Source organism: Lampris incognitus, chromosome 2, assembly GCF_029633865.1.
Source record: "Lampris incognitus isolate fLamInc1 chromosome 2, fLamInc1.hap2, whole genome shotgun sequence".
Classification (NCBI taxonomy): domain Eukaryota; kingdom Metazoa; phylum Chordata; class Actinopteri; order Lampriformes; family Lampridae; genus Lampris; species Lampris incognitus.
This window is the reverse complement of record NC_079212.1, coordinates 92021055-92046427: the sequence shown is the minus strand read 5'-3', so window position 1 is coordinate 92046427 and position 25373 is coordinate 92021055. Positions and strand designations below refer to the sequence as shown.

The 25373-nt window shown below is 46.5% G+C and overlaps 1 protein-coding gene across 1 annotated transcript; it reads right to left on the bottom strand.

The window, feature by feature from the left end:
* Positions 1-1356: 1356 nt before the first annotated feature.
* On the bottom strand, positions 1357-17566 carry LOC130128627 (sodium-dependent neutral amino acid transporter SLC6A17-like). The gene is made up of 11 exons (XM_056298293.1): positions 17284-17566; positions 11200-11357; positions 9206-9332; positions 7281-7462; positions 7060-7170; positions 6663-6904; positions 6305-6497; positions 4563-4755; positions 4133-4292; positions 2327-2489; positions 1357-1746 (listed from the first exon to the last, which is right to left on the bottom strand). The coding sequence occupies exons 1-11, from the start codon at positions 17564-17566 to the stop codon at positions 1357-1359; spliced, it is 2202 nt and encodes a 733-aa protein (XP_056154268.1).
* Between the last annotated feature and the right edge of the window lie 7807 nt (positions 17567-25373).

Sequence of the window (25373 nt, the reverse complement as noted above, 5' to 3'; positions counted from 1 at the left end):
TTGTAGTTTTTGGGTGTGTGTTTTTGTCTTTGTGTTGCACTGCTGTGGGCTGGGGGAAACGATGTTTAGGTTCGTTTCATGTGAAATGAAACGACAAATAAAGCGTTCCTGATTTCTGAAAATGCATGAATGTAACAACAAAAAACAGCAGTAACGGTGGTACCTGAGGACCTGATTGAAAACTGCTGATCTACTGCACGTTTGATGTGGACAAAGAGACTTAGCTCCCCTTTAACTTACACAGACCATAATAACATCATGTTCACGTTACATTACAATGCCCAACGAAAAGGTGATTGTCAGATCAGTTGGGGCTACCATGAATACAGCAGGAGAAGAAATACTTGCTATCGTTGCTAACAAAGTGCTAATCTATACAAATGGGTGTCAGCCTGAAGCGATGTATATCGTTCAGAGCCCCGTGAACTCGCGGCTTGGAAAACAAAGCTACACAATTAGAAGTGTTGTAGGGCAGTGCATCAGTGATGTTTCACACTGAATACGGCAATGCTGTGCTACTCTAGACCACATGTGCTATTCTAGACCACATATCCTATTCTAGACCACCTAAGCAGAAATCGCTGCGTGGAATCTCACGCAACACCATGTATATGACGTTTTATATTAAACAGACTGCACGGCTTTAACAAACAGGACCACAACGGACGACAGTAAAAAGGCGTTAAACCTCTGGAAGGCTTTATACCCCACCAGTTGAACCCACATTCAGCACGGCTGCCACGCAGAACGGGACAAAATTAAAGTGACAGCTCGCAACCATTTGTAGCTGAGTGGCGCACGCAAGCCTCACTACATTCCTTCACATCCAGTTCATCCAGAGTCACTGCACTGTGCAGCGTGAGACGCAAATGCTGCTGGACCTGCGGCGACGTGTCGCCACACGGCCCTCATACTGAGCCAACGAAATGCAGACTGCAAAACCTGTTCAGAAGCAGATGAAATGTGTAATAAAGTATATTGTGCGCACAGCGGTAGTAGAAACCCAGGTACAGTGTGCCACTGTCAATCACTCAACCTTAACGTTCTGTAGTTAAACTATATCTCCAGGTGTACAGCTTGTACAGCACACGGCTTTACTAGACATCAGTTTCACTGACGTCTTTAAGACGCTCCGACAAGGGGCTCCCTGCTGTCTGCTAATGATGCCTGTGCTACAGTAGGTGGAGACTTGTGCGCTTCAGTGAGAACTAATTCGAAGTTTGCAAACTGGTGGTGGGGGGGATTCTAGATGATACTGCAGCGACCCCTAACAGGGACTCTATTCTTAAACGGTGATGTGGGCTGAAGGAGGCAGAACATCGATGTTGGGGGGATTGAGAACCGGGTGCCGGATGCTCATGAGTCGGACTCGGGGGTAACAGGGGTGGTGGGGCTGATGGCGGCGTTCTGGTATCCTGTTCCGTAGCAGCTGTTCGACGACAGGGCGTTGGGGTCCGTGGGCTTATTTTCGCCTGGGGCAAGGTAGGCTCTGTGTGCAGGCAGGGATGGGGGGGTCACGTTGGACTTGGCGCCGAGGATAAATCGCCCCTCATCCTGCTCCTCCAGGTTGGACATGTCCTTCATCATGGTTTTGCGGTAGGAGACCGACAACTTGTTGGAGCCGTCGGACATCAGGTTGAAGTGACGGGTGATGAAAACGATGGGGAGAGGCAGCATGGCCACTGCGATGAGAGCAAAACACATGGCCAGGGCCCAGGGTGGGTAGCTCTGGAAACGCTCCTGAGCCTAGAGACAAAGAGGGTTTTGTAAGTAACAGTGACTTTTGGAAAAACTTTAAAGACTGGGCATTTTTCCACCAGGAAGTCAGCCATTACAAGCCATTTCAATACCTGTCACATTGGGAAGTGACTGATCAAATCAGATCTAGCCTGGATTTGGTCAGTCACCTCCCAGTGTGATGTCCCAATGAGCCAGATATTGAAATGGCTTGTAATGGCTGATTGCCTATTCGCATAATCCCAGGCCTTTAAAAAAGAATGTTTCTGAAATGGTCTTTGGCTTGAAAGCAGCACAAGAATTATTTGGTCACAAGCACAAACTGGGAGAGAACTAGTCCAAGGTTTTTGCACTGACAAACTGTGCTGGAGTATTTCTGCACAATAAACCGGGCACACGCATAACCACAAATATTAACTTTGTAGATGGACATTGGTCAAAAATAAGAGAAAATGAAATGTGGGTATGGTTAAAATACGACTGAGAATACTTAATACTGAAGTCAAATGACTACGACAATCCTGAAATGAGCACAGAATAATCACAAATAACATTATTAGCATGCGACGAGGCACACAAACACACTGACCAGTTCTTCGACCCAGGCGTTGTACCCTGGGGGGCTGATGGCCATTTCTATGACAGTGGCAGAGATGAGTACGATGAGGCACACGGGAGAAACATACTTCCACATGAAGAAATAGAAGACAAATGGCCGGAAACCCAACATGTCCTCCAGATCCTGCATGAACCTGACAGCCAAGGGACAGACCAAGAGGTTAACCCTGAAAAGTCACTGCCACGCTCCCTCATACGCAACTAATCGTTCATTCTTCCTGCAATAATTTATACACACAGTATGTAATTGGACATGCAAGACAGCCACAGACACAGAGACTCAAATCCAGGTGTGCACGAACCTGTCACAGAATGACAGCTTCACGCACACAACTACTCACACACACTCTTGTACTTCTATCTTTTTGAGGACCCCTCACTGACTACACTCATTGACTACATTAATTCCCTAGCCCTTAGCTCTAACTTTAACCATCAGAACTACATGTCTAACCTTAACCCTTACCCTAACCTTAAAGAGAGACTGACATGCCCTTTTTGAACACATTTTTTAACATTGGGAGTTTGAATCACAACCGAAAATAGGTGTGGTTTAAGAATTCAAAGCTATTGGCTACTGTCTTCCTGGGTGGGTGGGGCTTGGTACCTTTCGTCACTTGTTATTTACCAAAAATGTCGGAGAGCGAGAGGGGATCTCCCCTCTGTGAGGCTCTCCCTCTCAGTTTCGAGGAGGAGGATTCGGTGATACAAATAACTGTTAGATAGATAGATGATAGATAAATAGATCAATAGATAGATCAATAGATAGATAGATAGATGGATGGATGGATGGATGGATGGATGGATGGATGGATGGATGGATGGATGGATGGATGGATGGATGGATGGATGGATGGATGGATAGATAGATAGATAGATAGATAGATAGATAGATAGATAGATAGATAGATAGATAGATAGATAGATAGATAGATAGATAGATAGATAGATAGATAGATAGCAATATGTCGTAGCAAGATCGATAATAAAGTCTCAGCAAAATAGCACAAACTGGAGCCCAGTAGCTAGCAGGAGGGGTGAAAGAACGGCTTCTCCGTGGTTTTATAGCATCTCGCTTCGGACACGCCCTATATGCAAATTGACTGGCGTCTATGTATCCACCGGCACAATTTGTCATTGGACACCATCTACAGCCAATCACAGATCTCTCCCGAGTGGCCGCAGACGCGCTGTTTTGGCCCCTGAATTTCTCCGTGGTCACATTCCAACTCGGAACATAGCCTATCAATAGGAATTTTCAGATTTTGATGTCAGTATCACTTTAACCTAATCCTAATTCTAATCTTGACCCTAAACCCAGGTCTTAACCCTAAAAAAGACCCTTAAAGTGAGGACTTGCCAAAATGTCCATCTCATCAATTCATCTCATCTTATTTGATCTCATCTTCAGCCACTTCTCCGGGGTCGGGTCACGGTGGCAGCAAGCTATGTAGGGCACTCCGGATGTCCCTCTTCCAAGATGTTCCCAGGCCAGATTGTACATGTAGTCCCTCCAGCGAGTTCTGGGTCTACTCCAGGGTCTCCTCCCAGTTGGACGTGCCCGGAAAACCTCCAAAGGAAGGCGCCCAGGTGGCATCCTAATCAGATGCCCGAACCACCTCAACTGGCTCCTTCCGATGCGAAGGAGCAGCGGCTCTACTCTGAGCTCCCTTTGGATGTCCTCACTCTGATAGCTATAATCTCAAATCCTCACAAAGATACAAGAACACACACACAAATTGTAGTTGCCAGACATGTTGGCACGTCTCGTTCTTACCTCTTGGTGCCATAGATCCAGGCAACAGAGATGTTTTCCAGGATCACCACCACAGTGAGGGGTAGACCAGCAGAGTAATCATCAAACATGGTGACAAAGTAATTCCCTGAGCGCTGGACGAATAGCAGGCCACAGAGAAAAGCTACGATGCAGCATCCCACTAGCGGAGCAGAAAAGCAGAGGGAAAAACATGTGAATTAGTGTAAATACAGAAGAGAATGTGAAAAATATCATGAACATTATCACACCCAAGCTTCTGAGATCCATAGATGAGAAAGAGGAGAGGTCCAGGGCAATCTAATATTTATCGCTAGTGAGCTGTTTTTGTGCTTTGTACAGCAAAATGTGCTGAGATCCTTTTAAGGTGCTGAGACAGCTTTTTGGACTAATAATAAAAAGCCAAGGTATGACCACGAACAGCAAAACTCACCTGTGAAAAGCTCTCTCTGGACCTTGTAGGTGTCGAGGACAGGCGTGGTGATACCCGTCATGGTGCCTATCATGCTGCCCAGACCCAGGTTGATCAGCATGAAGAAGAACATGACTGACCAGAAGGGAGAGGCTGGGAAATGGGTCATCGCCTCAGTGAAGGCGATGAAGGCCAAGCCCGTACCCTGGACTGCCTGCCAAGAGCCGGGCGAGATGAAGAGAAGGAATGATGGGGAGAGACACGGATAGAGTGAAAACTGTCATGGAAATTTACCTGTAAACACTTAAGACTCAGAAATAATTACACAAAACACTGATGGTACAAGATAATTAGTATTGTACAATATGGACAATACAAGCAGAACACTGCATGGGTCACCTTCCTATATTCTCAAACACACAAAGGAAATCCATCAATCATCCATTATCCAAACCACTTATCCTGCTCTCAGGGTTGCGGGATGCTGGAGCCTATCCCAGCAGTCATTGGGCGGCAGGCGGGGAGACACCCTGGACAGGCCGCCATGCCATCACACAGGGCCGACAAGCTCTACATGTACAATGATATTTGTATACAGTGTTTTACATCTAGAATTGAGTTGTGTGTTTAACATACATACATAGCTACACACACGCACACACACACACACACACACACACACACACACACACACACACATATATATATATTTATGTGTGTGTTTGTGTGTGTGTGTTATATTCAGTGTAATATTATCAGTATAAAAGACGAGGGAGCGATACGTCTCATCATCCCAACAGGGTGCGTCATACTACTACTACTACTACTTTCAGCTGCTCCCGTTAGGGGTCGCCACAGCGGATCATCTGTTTCCATTTCTTCCTGTCCTCTGCATCTTCCTCTGTCACACCAGCCACCTGCACGTCCTCTCTCACCACATCCATAAACCTCCTCTTTGGCCTTCCTCTTCTCCTCTTCCCTGGCAGCTCCATATTCTGCATCCTTCCCCCAGTATACCCAGCAGCTCTCCTCCACACATGTCCAAACCAGTTCAATCTTGCCTCTCTTGCTTTGTCTCCAAACCGTCCAACTTGAGCGGTCCCTCTAATATAATCATTCCTAATCCTGCCCTTCTTCATCACTCCCAGTGAAAATCTTATCATCTTCAACTCTGCCACCTCCACCTCCACCTCCTGTCTTTTCATTAGTGCCACTGTCTCCAAACCATATAACATAGCTGGTCTCACTACCATCTTGTAAACCTTCCCTTTAACTCTTGCTGGTACCCTTCTGTCACACATCACTCCTGACACTCTTCTTGACCCACTCCACCCTGCCTGCAACCTCTTCTTCACCTCTCTTCTTCACTCCCCGTTACTTTGGACAGTTGACCCCAAGTATTTAAACTCATACGCCTTCGTCACCTCTACTTCTTGCATCCTCACTATTTCACTGTCCTCCATCTCAGCATTGAGAGATCCTCCTCATTCCAGAAATTCCTTATGCCTCTCTGGGAAGTTCAAGCAGACTCTCGTATCACAACTCACACAAAAACCTTTTCAGACTTTATCAATGCATGATAACTCTTCATGCCAGTTTTACTTTCACAAAACACAAGAAGAACTAAAGGAAAGACAGGAGGAGGACAGCATCTGTGGAGACGGCCCAAATGTGGAGACATCTCATAATGTAGATAGAAACCTGTGGGTTTGGAGACAGTAAATTCTCCATTAGCATGTGAGCTGCAGTCCGGGCAAACCCACCTTGTTGAGCTCGTCTTCTAAAACACAGGGGTCCAGACCCAGCTGGGAGAAGCTGCCTTCCTTCACAGTCTTGATGACCCCATACATCTCTGCATAGTCCGATGTGGTCAGATGGGAGAAGTTCACATGCGGCGGGATGAGGTCGTGACTCAGGACATTTGTGTTAAGATAGCCGAGGATCTTCTCTGCATTCCTATCAAGAAAAAACAAATAAGAATAAACAAGAGAACGACTAGATTATAAGTGGAGATGGTACCATATTATCACATTCTTTCACAAATAACAAATAGCAAATTCTCCTGGCAGAAACACGACTTATCCCAAAAATAGCTTCTGTGGGAGGGAGGGGGGGACGTACTCCATGACACACTTTTCGTTCATGATGTTGGCCTTGAAGCCCAGCACGGCAAACACCACCAGTGTGGCCAGGATGGAAGTAACAAAGTTGATGATGGATACAAGCACCGCGTCGAAATGACAGTTGTTGTCGATCTTGTTGTAGCTGGAGAAGGCTATGACTCCTCCGAATCCCAAGCCCAGGGCGAAGAAGACCTGGGTGGCTGCCTCCCTCCACACCTGAGGCTCCAGCATCTTCTCTAGCTGTAGGACACATAGGACAGTTCAAGTCAGTTGGGTCAATGATCACTGATCTATCATTCGGTAGATTTGACTCAGGACAGCTAATGACGAACGAAAAGAGGGAGCAGAAGGGGAGGGGATGGACAGAGGAGTTAACGCTGCTCCCACACTCTCACCTTAGGAGTAAACATGTGGGCGATGCCATCCACAGATCCCTTCAGCATTAATCCCCTCACCAGGAAACAGAAAAGCACCACGTAGGGGAAAAGAGAGCTGAAGTACATCACCTGTGACGAGGAGAAAGTATTTATATACATGTATATTACAAAAGGCTTGTGAGTGGTCTTCCTCTAAATTGTCATTCTTTACAGTATCCACCCCCCACTCCATCTACTACCTTCCCAGAGGAGGCGATGCCTTTGATGACAGCCATGCAGACGATGATCCAGGCCAACAGGAGAGAGAGGGTCATTTTCACGTTGAGGCCGCCGCTCTCCGCGATGGTGCTGGTCGTGTTCAGGGTCTGGCGGTACCAGAAGTAGGTGGTGGCTGAACTTTTGTCGCACTCCGGCTCCACAACTATCCGCGTTCAATGCAAATGGCGGGACGTTGGTGGAACACATGGGTGAAGCGGTGTGGGGGTGGTTTTTGGAGGGTAGGGTGGGGTGGGAGAGTGAACAAATGGCGGAAGTGATAGATAGGATGAGAGAAAAGAGAAGATGGGTTTGGCGAGGGCAATGAGAGGAAGAAAGGAGGATTTGTCGTGGACAGACATTGGAGGAGTGTTTGGGTGCATGAGGAGGGAAGATGGAAAGAGCAGGGGAGACAAATAATTGGAAGGCGAGTGTTTGCCCGAGGTCAACATCTCAATTCTCCATCAGCTCCAACTCTCGCAGCCATCACCGAGCTTAACAAGGTCGTCTGTGAGTTTAGCATGCAGCGTGGGACCAACCACTCACAACGCTTGATAGTTTTCTCTGCACATAATATATCGAACCTGTGTAGGTCAACCTTGGGAACATGATGCATGCCTGTGGGTGCTGAGCTACAGCATTGCTACACTTCTTTATTCTCTTTCTTTGTACCGCAGGTGGCTGCAGACTGGTGCTTACCCACATGCACGGGTCGGGCATGCATGCACACAACGCACTTGGCTAGGTCATCATTCATTTTAACCTTTTTCAAGCATTGTGTTTTCGGTCACACTCTACTCTCAAGAAGAAAAACATATACGTGTTTTATGGGTTATACGGTGCTGCAGAACCACTTATCAGAGTAACAATGAATTCAGGCTGGTATGAGAGGTAGCGCAGCATGATTTTTCTGAGGGTCATTTGAATCCAGTAACAGCCATGACACTAGCAAAAGGGCTGTGCAGATTTGCTGTTGTCTCCCAATTCTATGAATTGAAAACATATTGATATTCTGTGTGGGACGTTTTCTCCATGCAGGGGTTTTGTTTAGATATACTAAACTATAGAGATATACTATAGATATACAAGATATGCTATCGTGACAATGCTAACCATTGGGCTTCTCATATATATATATATATATATATATATATATATATATATATATATATATATATACCATTTTTCCCCCGGAAACCATCAATGGTGTAGATAAAAGTGCTCAACAAATGAGGAGCAGAATATTAAGATATTAATATATGTAAGATATATAAGATATATATATCCATCCATTATCTGAACCGCTTGTCCTGCCAGATATAAGATATATATATACAAACACACACACACGTTGTCTGTCCAGATAAATGTATTAGAGGAGACCTTATTCCTGTGTTCTTCAATAGCCACATATTTCAGTCTGGCTTGGTAAATTTCTGCTCCCCCCATTTTTAGTGGGTCGACCCAGAGTCATACACAACATTAAAGTGTTTTTTTTTTAATACTCCATCGGGTATGTGTAGTTGCTGACTTAAATCTAATAAGGAGGCTCTTAATTTGAATTACGTCCATCTACTCCCAGAAGAACCTTGTGAGGATGTCAACACTATCTGGCTGATCCGTTTAGAGGCGTGGTTTTCAGTTGGCAGGGCCCGAGGCGAGGCAAATTGAATGAGAAACCAAAGGACACAGTGGCCTTTCATTAAATAAACGGTTTTGTGAAAGGATATTGCCTTGGAGATAGAAATAATCTGAAAGTCTATGCTTACACGTGTGATACTGAACGGTACTTTAGATCAAATCAACCACCAGTGGGAATGGAAGACAGGGTAAAACATCAGTCAGTGTCATTGAAGTTATGAAAAACAAAATTTTTGCACGTTAGATGCTAAAATCTCATTTCACTCACTAGCGAGGCTCCCGTTCTTCCTAATGGGGCATTCACTCCACGGCAGCGGGTACTGGAAAGACTGGAAAAAGTAGAAGATGCTCCAGCCGATGATGACATTATAGTAGAGGCCAACAAAGCCACACACCTTCGGAGAGAAATATCCATATACAATGTTAGAGAGCGAGACATTCCTTGTGTCTTAACTGCAATATGCAGTGTGGTGTTAAGAGAAGAAGCAAACACGGTGTGTTTAGTCTGCTACACGAGGCGCACAATAATCAAATGAGCTCCGTCAGAAGTGGAGGAAATAACTGAATGAGACTCTGTGCTTTGTGCAGCTCCCGTGATGCCGTCAATCCTCTGAGCGGCCATGCCAGCCAGCACATGGGGGAGTTAAATCAGGTTGAGGAAGCCATGAATTATTGAAGCCCTCTCTTTCAATGGTTTCAGCAGTGATCTTTTAAGGGGTATTTATAGCTGCCGCTGCACCGAAAACACAGACGAGGGGCTCACTTTCTCTCCCAAGCACCCCCAATACCTCTCATGACCCAAGAAGGTAAAGGCAGGGAAGAGGCTCCACCCTGTCACTTCATTCTGTTTATAACCACAGCAAGTTTGCTTTCCATATATATTTCATATATTTTTTTTTTCTATCCATCTATGCTTTCTGCTTCCGGTGTGGGAAGATGGCGACGCAAATTCACATTCGCAGCGGCCTCACCCAGTACCGATGTGGGAAGATGGTGGCACGGATTCAAATTTGTGGTAGCCTCACCCAGTACCGTCCATGCAGTGTCTTTATCTGCGTCAAAGTTTGTCTTCGTTTGATGGCTGGGGGAGCTGGCGCTGGATCGGCTGGGAGAGCTTGATCTGCTGCGTCCTGTGGGCCCAGGGACCACGGCCCTGCCAGGAGCTGTGGCCGAGGAGGTAACACTGAGGGCGGTCTGAGAGGACGCAGAAGCGGGGCAGGCTAAGCTAACTGCTAGCCCATGCAGACCGGCAGTTCTGATAACACCGAGGGCGGTCTGGTGGCGGCCTCGCCTAGCGTTGACTGTGTTTTTAGTGTCGTTGTGTGGAGTGCGGGGAGGTGTGTAGTGGGTGTCTGGCTGGGAGAGCTTCCATTGGATCAGCTGAGGGAGCCTGGTCTGCTGTGTCCTGTGGGCCAAAGGACCACAGCCCTGACCAGAGCTGTGCCCGAAGAGGAAACACCAAGGTCGATCTGACAGGACACGGAAGCAGGGCAGGCTAAGCTAACTGCTAGCTCATGCAGACCGGCAGTTCCGACAGTCATCCTGGCTGGCGTTTGTTCTCCTGGGCAGTGATTTTTTGTTTGTTTTTTTGTTTAGATACGTGTGTTAGTTTGGAGATATGTGTTCTTGTAGTTTTGAATATGTGTTTTTGTCTTTGTGTTGCACTGCTGTGGGCTGGGGGAAACGACGTTACGACAAATAAAGTGCTTCTGATTCTGATTCTGAAGTTTCATATTTGCTTTTGGCACGAGGTATGTCACATATACTGTACTACCCAGTAGACAGACATATTTTAATGAGATGACCGTACAAGAGCTGGTGAAAGAGGAATGCAAAATTGACATCCCTCCCCTAAGAGTTTGAGACAAAACTACAGACACTGTGCTGTAAAGTACCGAGATAAAATACATACACCAAAGAGACAGAAATGCATTGCTTGCCAAGGGAGAGGCTTTAGGCTTGTGCTGTGCTGAATAGAAGGTTCCTGAATAAATCAGAGACTATGCAGTAGACTGGGTTTTTTTCCATCTTCAAACCAAAGCCCGTTGTCAAGGCAAGGCAGGTTCTTATCAGATGGGACCTGTAAAATGCCCTCTGATGGGGACTCCTGCCAGTATAATCATCTTTTTTGGGCATTTTCATAAAACAAAATTAAAATACGAGATACTCGCATGGCAACAGGAATGGATGACACTGCACTGTGATTTCTAGCCATCGAAACAAATGAATTTTAATACAAAAGGATCTGCTCGTTTCACTTACCATCAAACTTGACACCCCAATTCCCCCCAGACGTGGACACACATAATTCCACACTCCAATGCTTCCGCGTCGGATCTTCTGACCCACTGCCAGCTCCAGGAAGAAGAGCGGGATGCCGATGATGATGAGGAGGATGAAGTAGGGGACCAGGTAGGCACCTGAAAGACATGGGGCCTTGTTGAGCTCAAATGTGGCAGTTCACAGCGAGCTCGAGGTAAACTCAAGTGCTACAACAACAACAACAGCTTATTTTTGTGTAGCGCCTTTCAAGAAACCCAAGGATGCTTTACACCAGATAAGAAAAAGATTAAAATAAATATCAAAAGACTACAAACCATAGGATTTAGTAAAAAGGTAGGTTTTCAGTAGTCTTATAATTGTCCAAAGAAGCAGTGTTGCAGATTTCTGCTAGAATAGAGTTCCAAAGGGTGGAGGCTGCCACACTAAAGGCTCTGTCCCCGAAAGTCCGCAGGCTTGAGGGGGGGATGGAAAGCAGGCCCGTGTTTGTGGACCGCAGATCCTGGGACAGAATATAGGGGTTGAGGAGGTCTGATAGGTACTGGGGGGTATGGGCATGGAGGGATTTATAGGTGAGGAGGAGGATTTTATAAGAAATGCGGGATTTGACCGGGAGCCAGTGAAGGTAGACAAGGGTGAGAGTGATGTGTTGCCAGGGCTTGGTGCAGGTGAGCACCCTGACAGCTGAATTCTGCACATACTGAAAGCCCGTCTAGGGCTTTGCTAGGTACCCCAGACCGGACTCCACTGCAATAATCCAGACGAGAGGTGAGGAAGGCATGGATGAGGGTCTCAGCTACGGAGTCTGAGACATCTGGAGATGTTTTTGAGTTAAAAGAAAGCAGATTTGGTGACAGATTTGATGTGTGACTGGAATGAGAGGGTAGAGTCCATAATGACACCAAGGTTGCAGACTTCTAGGGATGGGCAGATGGAGCAGTCATCCACATTGAGGAGAAGATCTCCAACCTTCTGGAGCAGTGCAGGCATGTTAGCATGTTCAATGCGGTGTTATTCATTAGCTGAATTCTCTGAAACACCAGAAAAGCTCACTAAGCATGCCGGGGCTTAGAAAAGTAGGATTTACAAAATCCACTTAAAATCCTTTTGCCTCATCTAAAGCACAACATCAAAACAGTTTAGTAGTCCTTTAAGCCACCAGTCCTCACCTTTAACTATAATGTTTTTAACTGTTTTTGGGGTAAGATGAGAAACAAACAGATTACATAAGTGGACAAGTTTATCCATCCATCCATCCATCTGAACCGCTTATCCTGCTCTCAGGGTCACAGGGATGCTGGAGCCTATCCCAGCAGTCATTGGGTGGCAGGTGGGGAGACACCCTGGGCAGGCCGCCAGGCCATCACAGGGCTGGACAAGTTTATTTGGGGTAAAATTAACATGGATTCAGATCTTCCTCCTGTTGTGCTGTCAAGAAACTCTCTCTTTGCTTTCTTCAAAGTGTTAGCTCTACTGTCTTACAGCTTAACAAAATGTCCAGGAGGCTTCATCACGGCTTCACCAGTTCATCTGTACATGCTCCTGTGTAAAGACTACGGCTCAACATGCTGTGGTTACAGTCTGCCCTAAACTAGCCTGCACTTGACCCTGACATCAAATCTGATAGTCATCTCTCATCTCAATCTCATCATCAGTCGCTTCTCCAGAGTTGGGTCGAGATGGCAGCAAGCTAAGTAGGACACTCCAGACATCCCTCTCCCCAGCAACGCCCTGCAGCTCCTCCTGGGGGATCCCAAGGTGTTCCCAGACCAGAATGGACATGAAGTCCCTCCAGCGAGTTGTGGGTCTACCCTGGGATCTCCTCCCAGTTGGTCCTCCTGGACCAGTCTGCGATGCCGGAACTCGGCACGCCCCAGTCCCTGCCTTTGCCTGCTGCCTGGCCTGCATTCAACCCTACCCTAATGCTCATCCCTGCAGGTGGTGGGTCCATGGGGTGCTGATAAAGACATGTGTGCTTTTATCTGTGTAGACTTCAGTCTGTGTATTTGTGCCTCAGTCAAAATGTCCTAGCCTGTCAACAGCATGAACAATAAAAAAGGCGAGAGAGCTGTCATCCGGGTAGTGTAGCCGTCTATTCCGTTGCCTACCAACACGGGGATCGCCAGTTCGAATCCCCGTGTTACCTCCGGCTTGGTCAGGCGTCCTTACAGACACAATTGGCTGTGTCTGCGGGTGGGAAGCAGGATGTGAGTATGTGTCCTGGGGGGGGGGGTAGCGTGATCCTCCCACATGCTACATCCCCCTGGTGAAACTCCTCACTGTCAGGTGAAAAGAAGTAACTGGCGACTCCACATGTATCAGAGGAGTCTGCAGCCCTCCCCGGATCGGCAGAGGGGATGGAGCAGAGATGGGGAGTGGGGTAACTGGCCGGATACAATTGGGGGAAAATGGGGGGGAAACAAAATAAAAAAAATAATAATAAAGAGAGAGAGAGAGAGAGAGAGAGATGGGATCACCCATCATCTTAATTTTAGCATCTTCACCTTGATAACCTGTTAATTTTAGAGATGGTTTTAAGATTTGAAAGAAGAAGAAGAAGACAAGGAAGAAGACGAGGAAGAAGCAGAAGACGAGGAAGAAGAAAAAAAAGAGGAAGAAGACGAAGAAGAAAAGACAAAAAAGGAGAATATCAACAATACAAACAAGAAGAAGAAGAACACGGACAGGACGTGATCAAACTGACACATCTGTTTCCTTTGTTTGTCTCTGGCTGTCCATTCAAGGACATGAAAGAAACAAGATATTGACATTATCATTGTATTATAACAGAATACCGCCATCTCCAGTTTGACCACTTCCAGTAATGTGCAGGCAGGTATGCAACTGACAGATTGTCTTTCTCTGCCATTTATTATTAATCCACTATGCTCAGTGCTTTAATGTGCCGATCATGTCTCTGGAAACACAAACCAAACATTTGTTTTTCCTCACACTGTGACGATGATACCGACATTAGCATTCGAGACACCTCCTCAGTAGAATTTCATTTGCTACGTCGGTTTGGGTCTCAGATCTCTGTCTTCTGACTTCGTCAGGCAGAATGGCCATGGGAAGAATCACCAAGAAATATAACTAAATAAATTTTTTATGAGAGTATTGCATCCCTTAGGAGTGTTTGTCATCTACAGTAGCCTCTCATTTCCCACATACATGATGCTGAAAACACAAATATGTAACACTGAATTCCTGGCCCTCTATGCACACTGAATTATTATTACCACTTGAGTTATGGAAGAAGTCTAAATCGGTTCTCTCCAGCCTAATCCTGGGGTGGCTTCATCAGCATACAACAGTGTTGGATGTGCAAAGGGTGAGTTTGATATGAACATATCAAAAACAGGAAATTGCATAAGCCTCTTTAATGGTGGGCTGATATAACAATGATCGAGAGAACAGACAAGACCAACACTTGTTGGAATAATGGATGGTGAGGTCAGCAAGGCAAATCTGGTTTCCCGCCAGCATCCTCGGATCAGCTGACAAATACTGTGCCTCTTCAGCCAAATCCAATCCATCACATGCCTTCTGAGCTAGAGCCAGCACAAAGATGTGACGCTGGCATAAAGAGGTGACGAGTGGGGCAACGATAGATAGAGTCAGCAACTGTGTTGAAAAAGAGGAAGATAAAGGCACGGGTAGAAAAAGAAGGAAAACTAGATAGATAGCTAGAGAGAGAGAGAGAGAGAGGGTGAGAGAGAGAGCAAGAGAGGGGGGGTGAGACAGAGAGCAAGAGAGAAAGGGTGAGAGAGAGAGAGAGCGAGGGGAGGTGAGAGAGAGCAATCAAGGGGGGGTGAGAGAGAGAGCGAGGGGAGGTGAGAGAGAGCAATCGAGGGGGGGTGAGAGAGAGTGAGAGAAAAGGTGAAAGAGAGCGAGAGGGTGAGAAGAGAGAGAGGGTGAGAGAGAGCAAGCAAGAGAGAGAGAGGGTGATAGAGAGAGCAAGAGAGAGAGAGAGAGAGAGAGGCACCTAAATAGGGACTACCCGACACCACAGACCTCATAAGAGGTCTGTTATCGGCTGTCAGGGAAAGACAGTGAAAAAACAGTGAAACATGGCGGCTGTCCTGCTCGTACACCCTGACTGCAACTTATGGGTATAATGGGAGTAAACCCTTCACATACGCCAAAAACCAGAACAACGGCAGTAAAAGGCACACAGCTGGAACTGGTGGAGGTGTAAATAAAGAGAGACTAAATCAACGTGAACAACATCTTTACCAGTTGACGACAACAAGGCGGTTCATGAACACAGGTTTACACAGTCTGCAGCCCCGATTCCAGACAGTCAGAAATAGATGATAACCACAATACAGGCTGATGCATTTTTAATCCACCTCTTTCCTGTTGATTAGAGTATCAGCTGACCCCTACTGGCAGTAGTAATCAATAGCTGTGGCTATATTTAGAGTTGGTTTGTTTTTGTGCAGTCTAGGCTCACCTTCAGTGGCATGGTATGACTGACACCCGGCTGGTGAGACTGGGGCCGGGCGCGTCTTTACGCACGCTCAATAACCCGGGTACGGAAGTCAAAGACAGATGAATCAGGTCATCTGGACACAACGTTTAGCGGGAGAGACGTTTCATCAGTCATTCAAGTGAAGTCGTCAGTCTCAATTGACTGCAGGTACCCCCCACCCTTATAAACAACACTGTTGCATAACGAGCGAAGCCAACGATTGGTTTCATATGCAAATAGGCATGACCGTTAACTCAAGTCACTTTTATTTGTATAGCCCAATACCGCAAATTTGCCTTTGGAGTGTAATTCTGACTGTGTTCTAACACTTTGTAAATGACTTTTGCAGAATGATGATGAAATGAAGAAACTGATAGATTCCTCTATACGAGCAGATCCTTGCATGACTTGTGGTTTTTGGCAGAGAGACTTGCCTTGGAGGGACTGAAACTCTGTCTGAAACTGCCCCAACTTGAACCTTATAGCACTTCCTGCTTTTCCCAGAGACAGTTACTGAAGTGGAGGCGAAAGTCGTGATTGAACTGCATAAGTGAAGAGTAGACATCGTTATTATTATTTATGCAATATCGGCTGTACTAACTTGTCCCTAGGTGTGAATGTGTGTGTGTGTCTCGGCCCTGTGACGGCCTGGCGGCCTGTCCAGGGTGTCTCCCCACCTGCCGCCCAATGACTGCTGGGATAGGCTCCAGCATCCCCGCGACCCTGAGAGCAGGATAAGCGGTTTGGATAATGGATGGATGATAATACATGTAGTGACCACAACCAAGAGACTGGAAAAGAACTGACTGAGATATTTTTGTTTTTATTTTGCAATATGCATTGCAATGCTCAAGAAAAACTTACATAATCTCAACAGATATAGGCAGCTTTTAACTTCCATAGCTCCATTTGGAAATAATTGATCACCTAGCAATGACCAGGGACATTTTAGACAGGGAAATAAGGCAGTTGTTCAACACTGACATGATATAACACCATTGTATGAAGTTAATATCCATCAGTTCAGGCTAGTCCACGACCGACACAGTATTTATTACCCTAAAGAGGACAGCTCACGTGTGAATGACTGAAAGATGGGGGCTGTCTAGAAAGAGTTTAAGGAGATTACATGTCACCGTCCTTAATGGTGGTACAAAGGTGATGAGGTCACTTGGTCATTCGAAATGCATGCAGAGAATGAGCGCAAGACTAAAACCTGTTAAATCTGACTAAATTATTTATTTATCAAATGGACTTGACTGTTTTTCTTCAAGATTAGTCCTGAATAATGCAAGCCTTGTGTTCTTTTTCTACCAAGCAGTAATAAAGTATTAGTGTCCCATGACCGATGCCTTACATTGCATCCTTCGCATTGTGACTATTGTTCATCGCGATGTTGATGCTGATGTTGCTGCTGAAATGATACATCGTTCAGTCCTAAGTGTGAATCCCAGGGAGTTGGACTTGTGTCATAAATTACAGGATATAGCTGTGATTAAATGGTTCAAGCTAACGGTAGTCAGGCCTGCTCTCCATGCTTGCAACACGTCGGCCTGAGCCTCAGCCGAACAACAACGCCGACCCCGACTCACCTCCTCCGTTCTTTTGGCACAGGTAGGGGAAGCGCCACACATTCCCAAGGCCCACAGAGAAGCCCACCTGGGCCAGGATGTACTGCAGCTTGCTGTTCCAGGCGGGGCGTCCATCGTTTTCGGGCACCTCTATCTGGGGTACTTTCTTCCCGGCGGCTGGCCCCACATTAAGGGAGCTGTTCTTGCAGTCCAGCGGCTCCTCGTGTGCGAGCAGGTCTGCCACCGACTCCGTGACGTGCTCATGGCTTTGCTCGCGCTGTGTCACCTTGCTGTTCTTCGGCATCAGGGACGCTGAGGGTAAGGAGCCGGGTAGGGGGGTGGGGGTGGAGAGAGAGCGAGAGAGAGAGACAGAGAGAGAGAGAGAGAGACTGGTAGAAACCCAAGCAAGATATATGGGCAGAGAGGAGGGGAGAGGGATTGGTTGGATAGTATATGGAAGATGTTTTTGGCGTGACGGCGACTAGATTCCAGGTCTGTGCCTCAGTTCTGCAGTAAAAAAAGGAAAAGGAAAAGGAAAAGCTTAATCAAATCAACCATTTCAGTATCACTTTGTAATGTAAACAGCATTGTTCTTTCATTGATAAAAACTACCCAACCTTGACAAAAATACAGTTGCTGTTCTAGCCTTTAGGGGTCTCGTTGGTTGTCAAAAGAGGGTTGATCTTGATGATGAAGCCTATTTGATGTAGAGCTTCTTCTTTTTTTGTGTGTGGCTGTGGTCCAAAAATAACACTTCAGACAGCGTCCCTGACACAGTTATATTCACATTTAGCGCTCGGTTAGGCCTGTAACAAAGCGTTACCTTGGAACTTAAATATAGCCCTCTAGGGGCGGTACGTATTACTGTAATAGCACAGCGCCATTTGTCAGACCCGTACAGAACTGGGCTTCACTGAAACCACAAGAACTACACAGGAACGGGTTTTGTGGAGCTTCTGATGGGATCAGATTTAATTTCAGTAAAAACCTTGCCTGCCATGCAAGTCTCTGAATCCAAACAGTTCCAATCCTACAAATTGTTCTACTTAATTTCCCTGTTCTGAAAGCTTAACTTTAGGGAAGCCCCCCCGTAAATCCCCTAATCCTCTGATGCCACTCTGCAACATCCTCGCCCCTCTTTCAGGGAGTGGTTGGTTTTACCTAAAGGTAATGGAGGAAATGAACACATCGCTCTGGATGTGTTCTCCTGATCCACGCCACGTGCCCCGGCGTAGGCTCATGACTTATTGAGTGAGTGGTTTCTGCATTATATAAACCGACCCGCCACTGGAATATCAAGCCGTAAAGCCCCACAGGATGTGTGCAGGTCTGCATCCCATGTCTGGGGACAGCGGAAAGGTAAACCATAACAGTTACAGGTGGGAGAAAAAAAGAAAGAAAAAAAAGAGACTGTATATCGTCCACATAACACTCCTTTTTTTCCTTTGCAGCTATAGATGTAATTATTCGGTTTTTGGAGGGCAGGAGGAGAGGTCACACAGAGGACGGACCACAGCAGTTCAGTCTCAGGTAACCTCTTGAGGGAGGCTCGGCTGCCACCAACAGCGGTGTGCAATGCAGAAGTAGTGGGACTCTTGCCTCGCCTGTTACGACAGCTGATGGATGTATATATAAACTCCTACTGAACCTCAAATTACATCACTCCAACATCTATTTCTCCACCTAATGCATGTCCTAACATGCACCCTACTCATAAACACTAATTAAAATGACAGCCACCTAGTTGCTATCTAACCTTGCTGGGGGGGGGTCTTCTAAATGATCTCAAATATTCCTCCTCCTGTGTATGTCAAGATCAGCCCATGATGCAGTAATCCATCCTCAAGTTGTACAGGGAACCTCTTCATAATCCTATGTGCATTAACATTAAACCCTCCAGCTTTGCCACTGTACTGACAGTCCCATACGGTGGGAGACACGTAACATCAGTCAGCTGCCGCATCATCCAGCTGGCACAGGAGCGACAACGACCACCACCCAACCAGTCTTCCTGCTGTCAGTGCCCAGTGCCCAGACACTAGACTCAATGGGCACGGTTGAAGGCCAAACTAGGAGGAGCAATTTCACACTCTTGTAAATGGCAAATCAAAACCAAGCTGGGGGCGTGGGTGCACAGCACCAAGCCAAGTCTTTTCGAGGGGCGGGGGTCACGCCACGATAGAATCATTGCAGCCGACCCGGCTACTGTGCGTTTGAATACAGAAATCTGGGGATTAGGGATTTGTGAATCGATAACTTTGTTTCATTCAGTACCATTCCACAACCCCTGCTGATACCAGCTAGACACGTAACCAGTGATGGCTGGTGGTGATGCTGGGTGGATGGACCAACAAATGCATTGTACCCATCAGTAGTTCACACTGCAGCAGCAGCAGCATCACATCTGAGATACAGCAATGACACTACACACTGTTATAGCAAGTGTTCTGCAACACACAACCCTATAGGGAAGTACCCACAAGACTGGCCTGATGCCACAAAACTGTCTGTCTCTGTCTCTCTGTCTCTCTCTCCTCACACACACACACACACACACACACACACACACACACACACACACACACACACACACACACACACACACACACACGTTTCCTAATTTTGTCGGATAAATGTTTCAAATCCACAATACCTTGTCGGGTCCAAGTCGTGTGTCCTCCAAAAAGCTAGCATGGGAGGTGAAGCTTAGCTACACTTGCCGTTAGCCAGTCCTTACGTCGAAACCAATTAGCACAAACAAACTCACGATTTCGCCGTTTGTCCTTCTGTGTTAATTTGAGCGTCGTGTGGACGAAGTGTCCCCAGTCTCTTCACTTCCAATGTTTCCTCCAAACACATGGAAGAAAATGGACGACAAAGGAAATAACCCCCCTCGTTCATGCTAACGGCCGCGCGCATCTTCCCCTCCCCGCTCTCACACAAGTGGCGCCTCGCTGTACGTACCGTCACTCCGTACGTCCGCTGCGATTGGTCAAAAGTCAGCGGCCCGAGGGCTGAATGGAATTTAGCCCAAATGGTCAGCAAATCAAGGGGGCGTGTCGCGGCGCCTGTCACTCACCTATTACGAAGCTGAATGGGAGCTGACGCCACTGTGTGTGGGCTGTAAAAAATAAGCCCATTTAGAGATATCCTGTGTTTTTCTTGGGACTATTTGGTGCTGTAGCTGCTCTGGGTTCCACCAAGTTTTAAAACAATCTGTTCTAAGGTTTTTTTCAACAATAAATTTCTCATCTTTATTGTAAAAGATAAAGAGAGTTTAGTCCTGTTAGCCCATTTATACCAGCCATGCACATAACGTTTCAACAAAGCTGAAATATTACGTATTAAATCATTCAGGGTGGGCCAACAACTATGAAAAACGGCAGATGACCTGAGCATGCAATCATAATCTGCTTGCATATGCTTTGTTATTGTAAACTACTAATAAAATACGTTAATCCCTAGTTAATAGGTCTGACCCTTTAGCCGAGCGGTTAGTGATGTCACCTTGTGGTGCAATACACCTCGTATCGAATCCCGCACCGGGCAAAAAAATAACCGGTTACATTATCATGGTCTTCATCCTCACTCCGGGCAGATCGAGCTCAAAATAACCCCTTGGTCAAAGAATACCTTGATACCTTGACTCTTTTAGCTAACAACCGAGACTCCGGGTTCGGGCCGGGGTATTAAATAACTAATCAAATTACAGTCATATTATTGATTGAATTTCAACCCCAGCACCGATGACGTGTCTCCAGATTTGTTTACATATCCTGTGCCACCTCAGCATATTTATTTTTGTGTATTTATCCTTGCCCCACTTTGAATGCTTTCTTACTTTGCAACCATGTTTAGAAAAGTGCGATATAAATCAAGTTTATTATTATTATCTTTATTATTATTATTGCATCTAGGCATTGCATCAACAGAGGAGGGTGCAGTAATCACTTATCGTTTTGAACACGAATACTGGCGGTAGTGTTCAGTGTGTAAGTGTGCAAACACGTGCTTATACCGAGTTTAGCATGTATGTACGAAGACTTATTGGGCTGCTGCTGTGATTTTATATCGCAAGTCTATGAATTTGTACTCTTTTAAGTGTGCACTCGGGCCAAAGTGCACACGACGTTGCAGCAACACATTAATCACGAATCACATTAAAGGCAACGTAATTAAATGACCACATAATCTCCAACGGTCCCTCCACCCCTCATAAACTACAGTTGATAGTAATGTAATTGGTGTAGGGGTGTTGTCACCCAAGTTACGTGCACGCCACACGAAAGCAGAGGAGTACTTAGTTTGATTGAATGCCCCGTTACGTTCATGCATATCAGTTGCGCCTCAAACTGTAAACTTTTCAGCAGCAAATAACTGCACGGTAAGAAGGCTATTAAACATTACTGACTATGAGCACATCAGTATACTCTATAGTGTTTCTCAACCCAGTCCTCAAGGACCCCCTATCCTGCAGATTTTCTTTGCAACCCTGAATAGGTATCCGTTTGTAGTTATTCACCCAATCAGCAATGAATGTCAGAGTTTGCACACCTTGCATAATGAAGTGCTATGAGATGACTGGTTGAGTAAGTACAAGCAGGGCAACCTATGCAGGGTTACAATTAAAATCTGCAGGATAGGGGGTCCTTGAGGACTGGTTTGAGAAACACTGTCTTCTGGACAGTAACAGCTTGTGTGACCATGGCTGATAAAGGTTTACAAATGCAAATCTTGGACTTACACGTGCCTTATTAAGCAACTTCGCCTAACAGGTCCAGTACTTACAGTGATGCTGTGATCAGTACCGACTCTGTAACATGGGGGAACCACGATGTTAAAATCACCGCTCCCTAAAACGCGACTTAAGATCACTTAAAACCAGCCCATGAGAAGTGATGTGTGTGTGTGTGAACCAGGACAAAATGTGTAAGAGCTTTTTTGGCATGACTACAAACCCAGCTGCAGGCGTGTTGATGCAATCATCGATATCAGCATTAAACGTGTTGCTCAACACGTTGGAGGAGTAGAAAACCAGAGGATGGAGTGAGCAGTGCTTTCATACAGGGTCGAAGGAGTCGATAACCGGACGCATGGTGACGCCAACTTGCAAAGCAGTATCGTGAAATTCAGCATCTGCACAGTTTGCCTCAGGAAGCACAAACAGCACTTTGCTCAGCTGTGTCTTCGGGAGGCGATCGGCCAGAAAAGCCCGACCACAGGCAAAAGCACGTGTTTCCCTAAGATCGTTCGCCCCTGCTGATCGGGGGTCAGATCTGATTGCTTGATAATCTCAAAACTTCCTCCTTTTAACAGGCGAGCTTCAATCACGCCCTCGGGCGAGCCGGCGCGCGGTCAAGGTGACATGCCGACGCGAGACGGGCACATCCGTTAACCCTGAGAGCGCGGGCACAAAGAGAGAGAGAGAGAGAGAGAGAGAGAGAGAGAGAGAGAGAGAGAGAGAGAGAGAGAGAGAGAGAGAGAGAGAGAGAGAGAGAGAGAGAGAGAGAGAGAGAGAGAGAGAAGTGGAAATATTTTAGGATGATTTGGTTGGTATACCACACAGCCGATTTCCAAACTCTTCTTCGTCTGAGAAGTTGTGAACGACTGCTCCTGTCTCCGGACCCGCGCTAAGCGACGAGTCTCCGTTTTTAAACAAGTGATGAGGAGGTTCAGTCATGCTCAGTAATGACGCTCGGTCCTGATGAGCATCTCCAATGATGATGATGACGACGACGACGATAGTGATGATGATGATGATGAAGATGACAGTGATGATGATGATGCGGTTAGTTGTCTCTCACCGTGCGTCTTAGGAGTCCGATCAGCAGCATCCAGTGTTCAATGGCGGCCCGGCGTCAGAAAGGCCATCATATCATATCTGCAGGAGACGCTGAAATCCGTCTGACTCGTCTTGCGTGTCTGTCGGTGTGTTGCGTGCCTGTCGGTGTGTTGTGTGACCAGCTCGCAGGAGCCTCTGGTAGGGAGGCTGCTCATCCTCCAACAACTGACATGCACGCTGACGCAAAACTACTCACCTGCAAGCCACTCCCTCCTGGACACATATATGGGATGTCCCCCCCCCTTTTTTTAACAGACCCCCCCCTTCTCGGACATCTAAAGATGCAGTATGTGTGTGAAGGGAGGCGTGTCAAGGTTATTTGTTGGACCTGAGGAAGGGATCGTCTGTCTGACGCAGTTTTCCTTATTTCGTCACTCTTCATGCGATAATCGACCGATAAATAAATAGATAGATAGATAGATAGATAGATAGATAGATAGATAGATAGATAGATAGATAGATAGATAGATAGATAGATAGATAGATAGATAGATAGATAGATAGATAGATAGATAGATAGATAGATAGATAGATAGATAGATAGATAGATAGATAGATAAATAAATAAATGGGAGCCGTTCACAGCGGATCAGTCCGCGTCGGTATCCATCACACACAGTAGTGTCTTGTTTTCTGTGTTATATATGTATATATATATATATCAATACAGATGCAGGGGAAAAGTTTTAATACATAGCATACAAGCCTGTTTCGTGCGTCGCGCACTCACAGTGATCTGCACAGATCACTGCACAGATCACTTGAGCTGTGCAGGAAAACTTTTTTCTAATCTGTATTGATATTCCGCTCCTCATTAGTTGAGCACTTCTATCAACACCATTGACAGTTTCGGGGAAAAAACGCTATATATATATATATATATATATATAGTAGCAAATTCGGGGGACCGTCTGGGAGACCGTTGCCAGAGCCGGGACGCGAACCTGTGTTTGCCACTCCGCAAGCGACAACCTTAACCAGTCGACTAAAGGGCCAATGTGTCTACTTACTTATGTACGTTACAATATATATAAAACGACACAATGATCTTATGTATTTTAGGCTGTAAATGAAATGTATTGTTCTTATCATCGTTATTATTGTTGTCCATCCATCTACCCGTTATCCAAACCGCTTATCCCAATGTTCTTGTCACCCATTTCCAAAGAGTGGTCATTTTCTTTTTTTAAAAATTTATTTCTGATTTTTCCCTTTTTTCTCCCAATTTGGTGGCCAATCGATATCCCTATTTTAATTCAAACACCCACCCTCGTACTGCATGCGTTCGCCAACTGCATCTCTCCGGCCGGCAGTCTGGAAGGAGACGCCTCCCAACGTTCGTGACAAGGCGACTCCAGGCCGAACCACTGTTTTTTCCGACCCACACAGAGACGCATTCACGTGACGAACACAAGCCGACTCCGCCCCCCTCCCGAAGACAGCGTCGCCAATGATTGCTGCTTCATCGAGTCCGGCCATAGTCGGATCTGACGAGACCGGGGCGCGAACCCCGGCCCCCAGTGGGCAACTGCATTGACACAAAGCCGATGCTTAGACCGCTACACCGCCCGTCGGAGAGGACTGACCCCACGTCACACGGTTCACTACAGGCCACGTGACGCTGCTGTATAGTGAGATAACACACTTCTTCGTTCACTGGGCAACTTCTCGTGCTAGCAGGGTGTGCACGTGCATAGTCAACGCGCAGTTTTCACCCAACGGAAGCTCCGTGCATCTGCAGGTTGACTCTGTGATGGCGGAGTGAACTCCACCTCCACACGGCACCTTCAGGATCACATAACAGACCCTCCTATAACAGCCTCGTCACCGCCCGCCCCTTTTCACCGCTGATCAGATGGGCGGTGCTTCGTCCTTGTTGTAAAAGCATATTTCATACGTGACTATGTCATGTGTCACGTGTGGTTGACCAAACTCGTGCCTTGCCACAATGCATGGCGGTACGTCTTCTTCCGGGACTAAAACAACAGGAGACAGGTGATCTCCTCAGAATAAACTTAAAACGAGCAAACCAAAAACCCTTTTCAAGTAATTCACGGTGTAACTCGAAAGCATGGATTTCTACTCCAAATTTCCTCTCCCTGCTTCCGGTGTGGCGGCGCGAATTCACGTTTGCGGCGGCCTCACCCAGGACCGTCCATGCAGTGTCTTTGTCCACGTGTGCGTCTAAGTTGTGTCTTCGTTTGATGGCTGGGAGAGCTGGCGCTGGATCCGCTGGGGGAGCCTGGTCTGCTGCGTCCGGTGGGCCCAA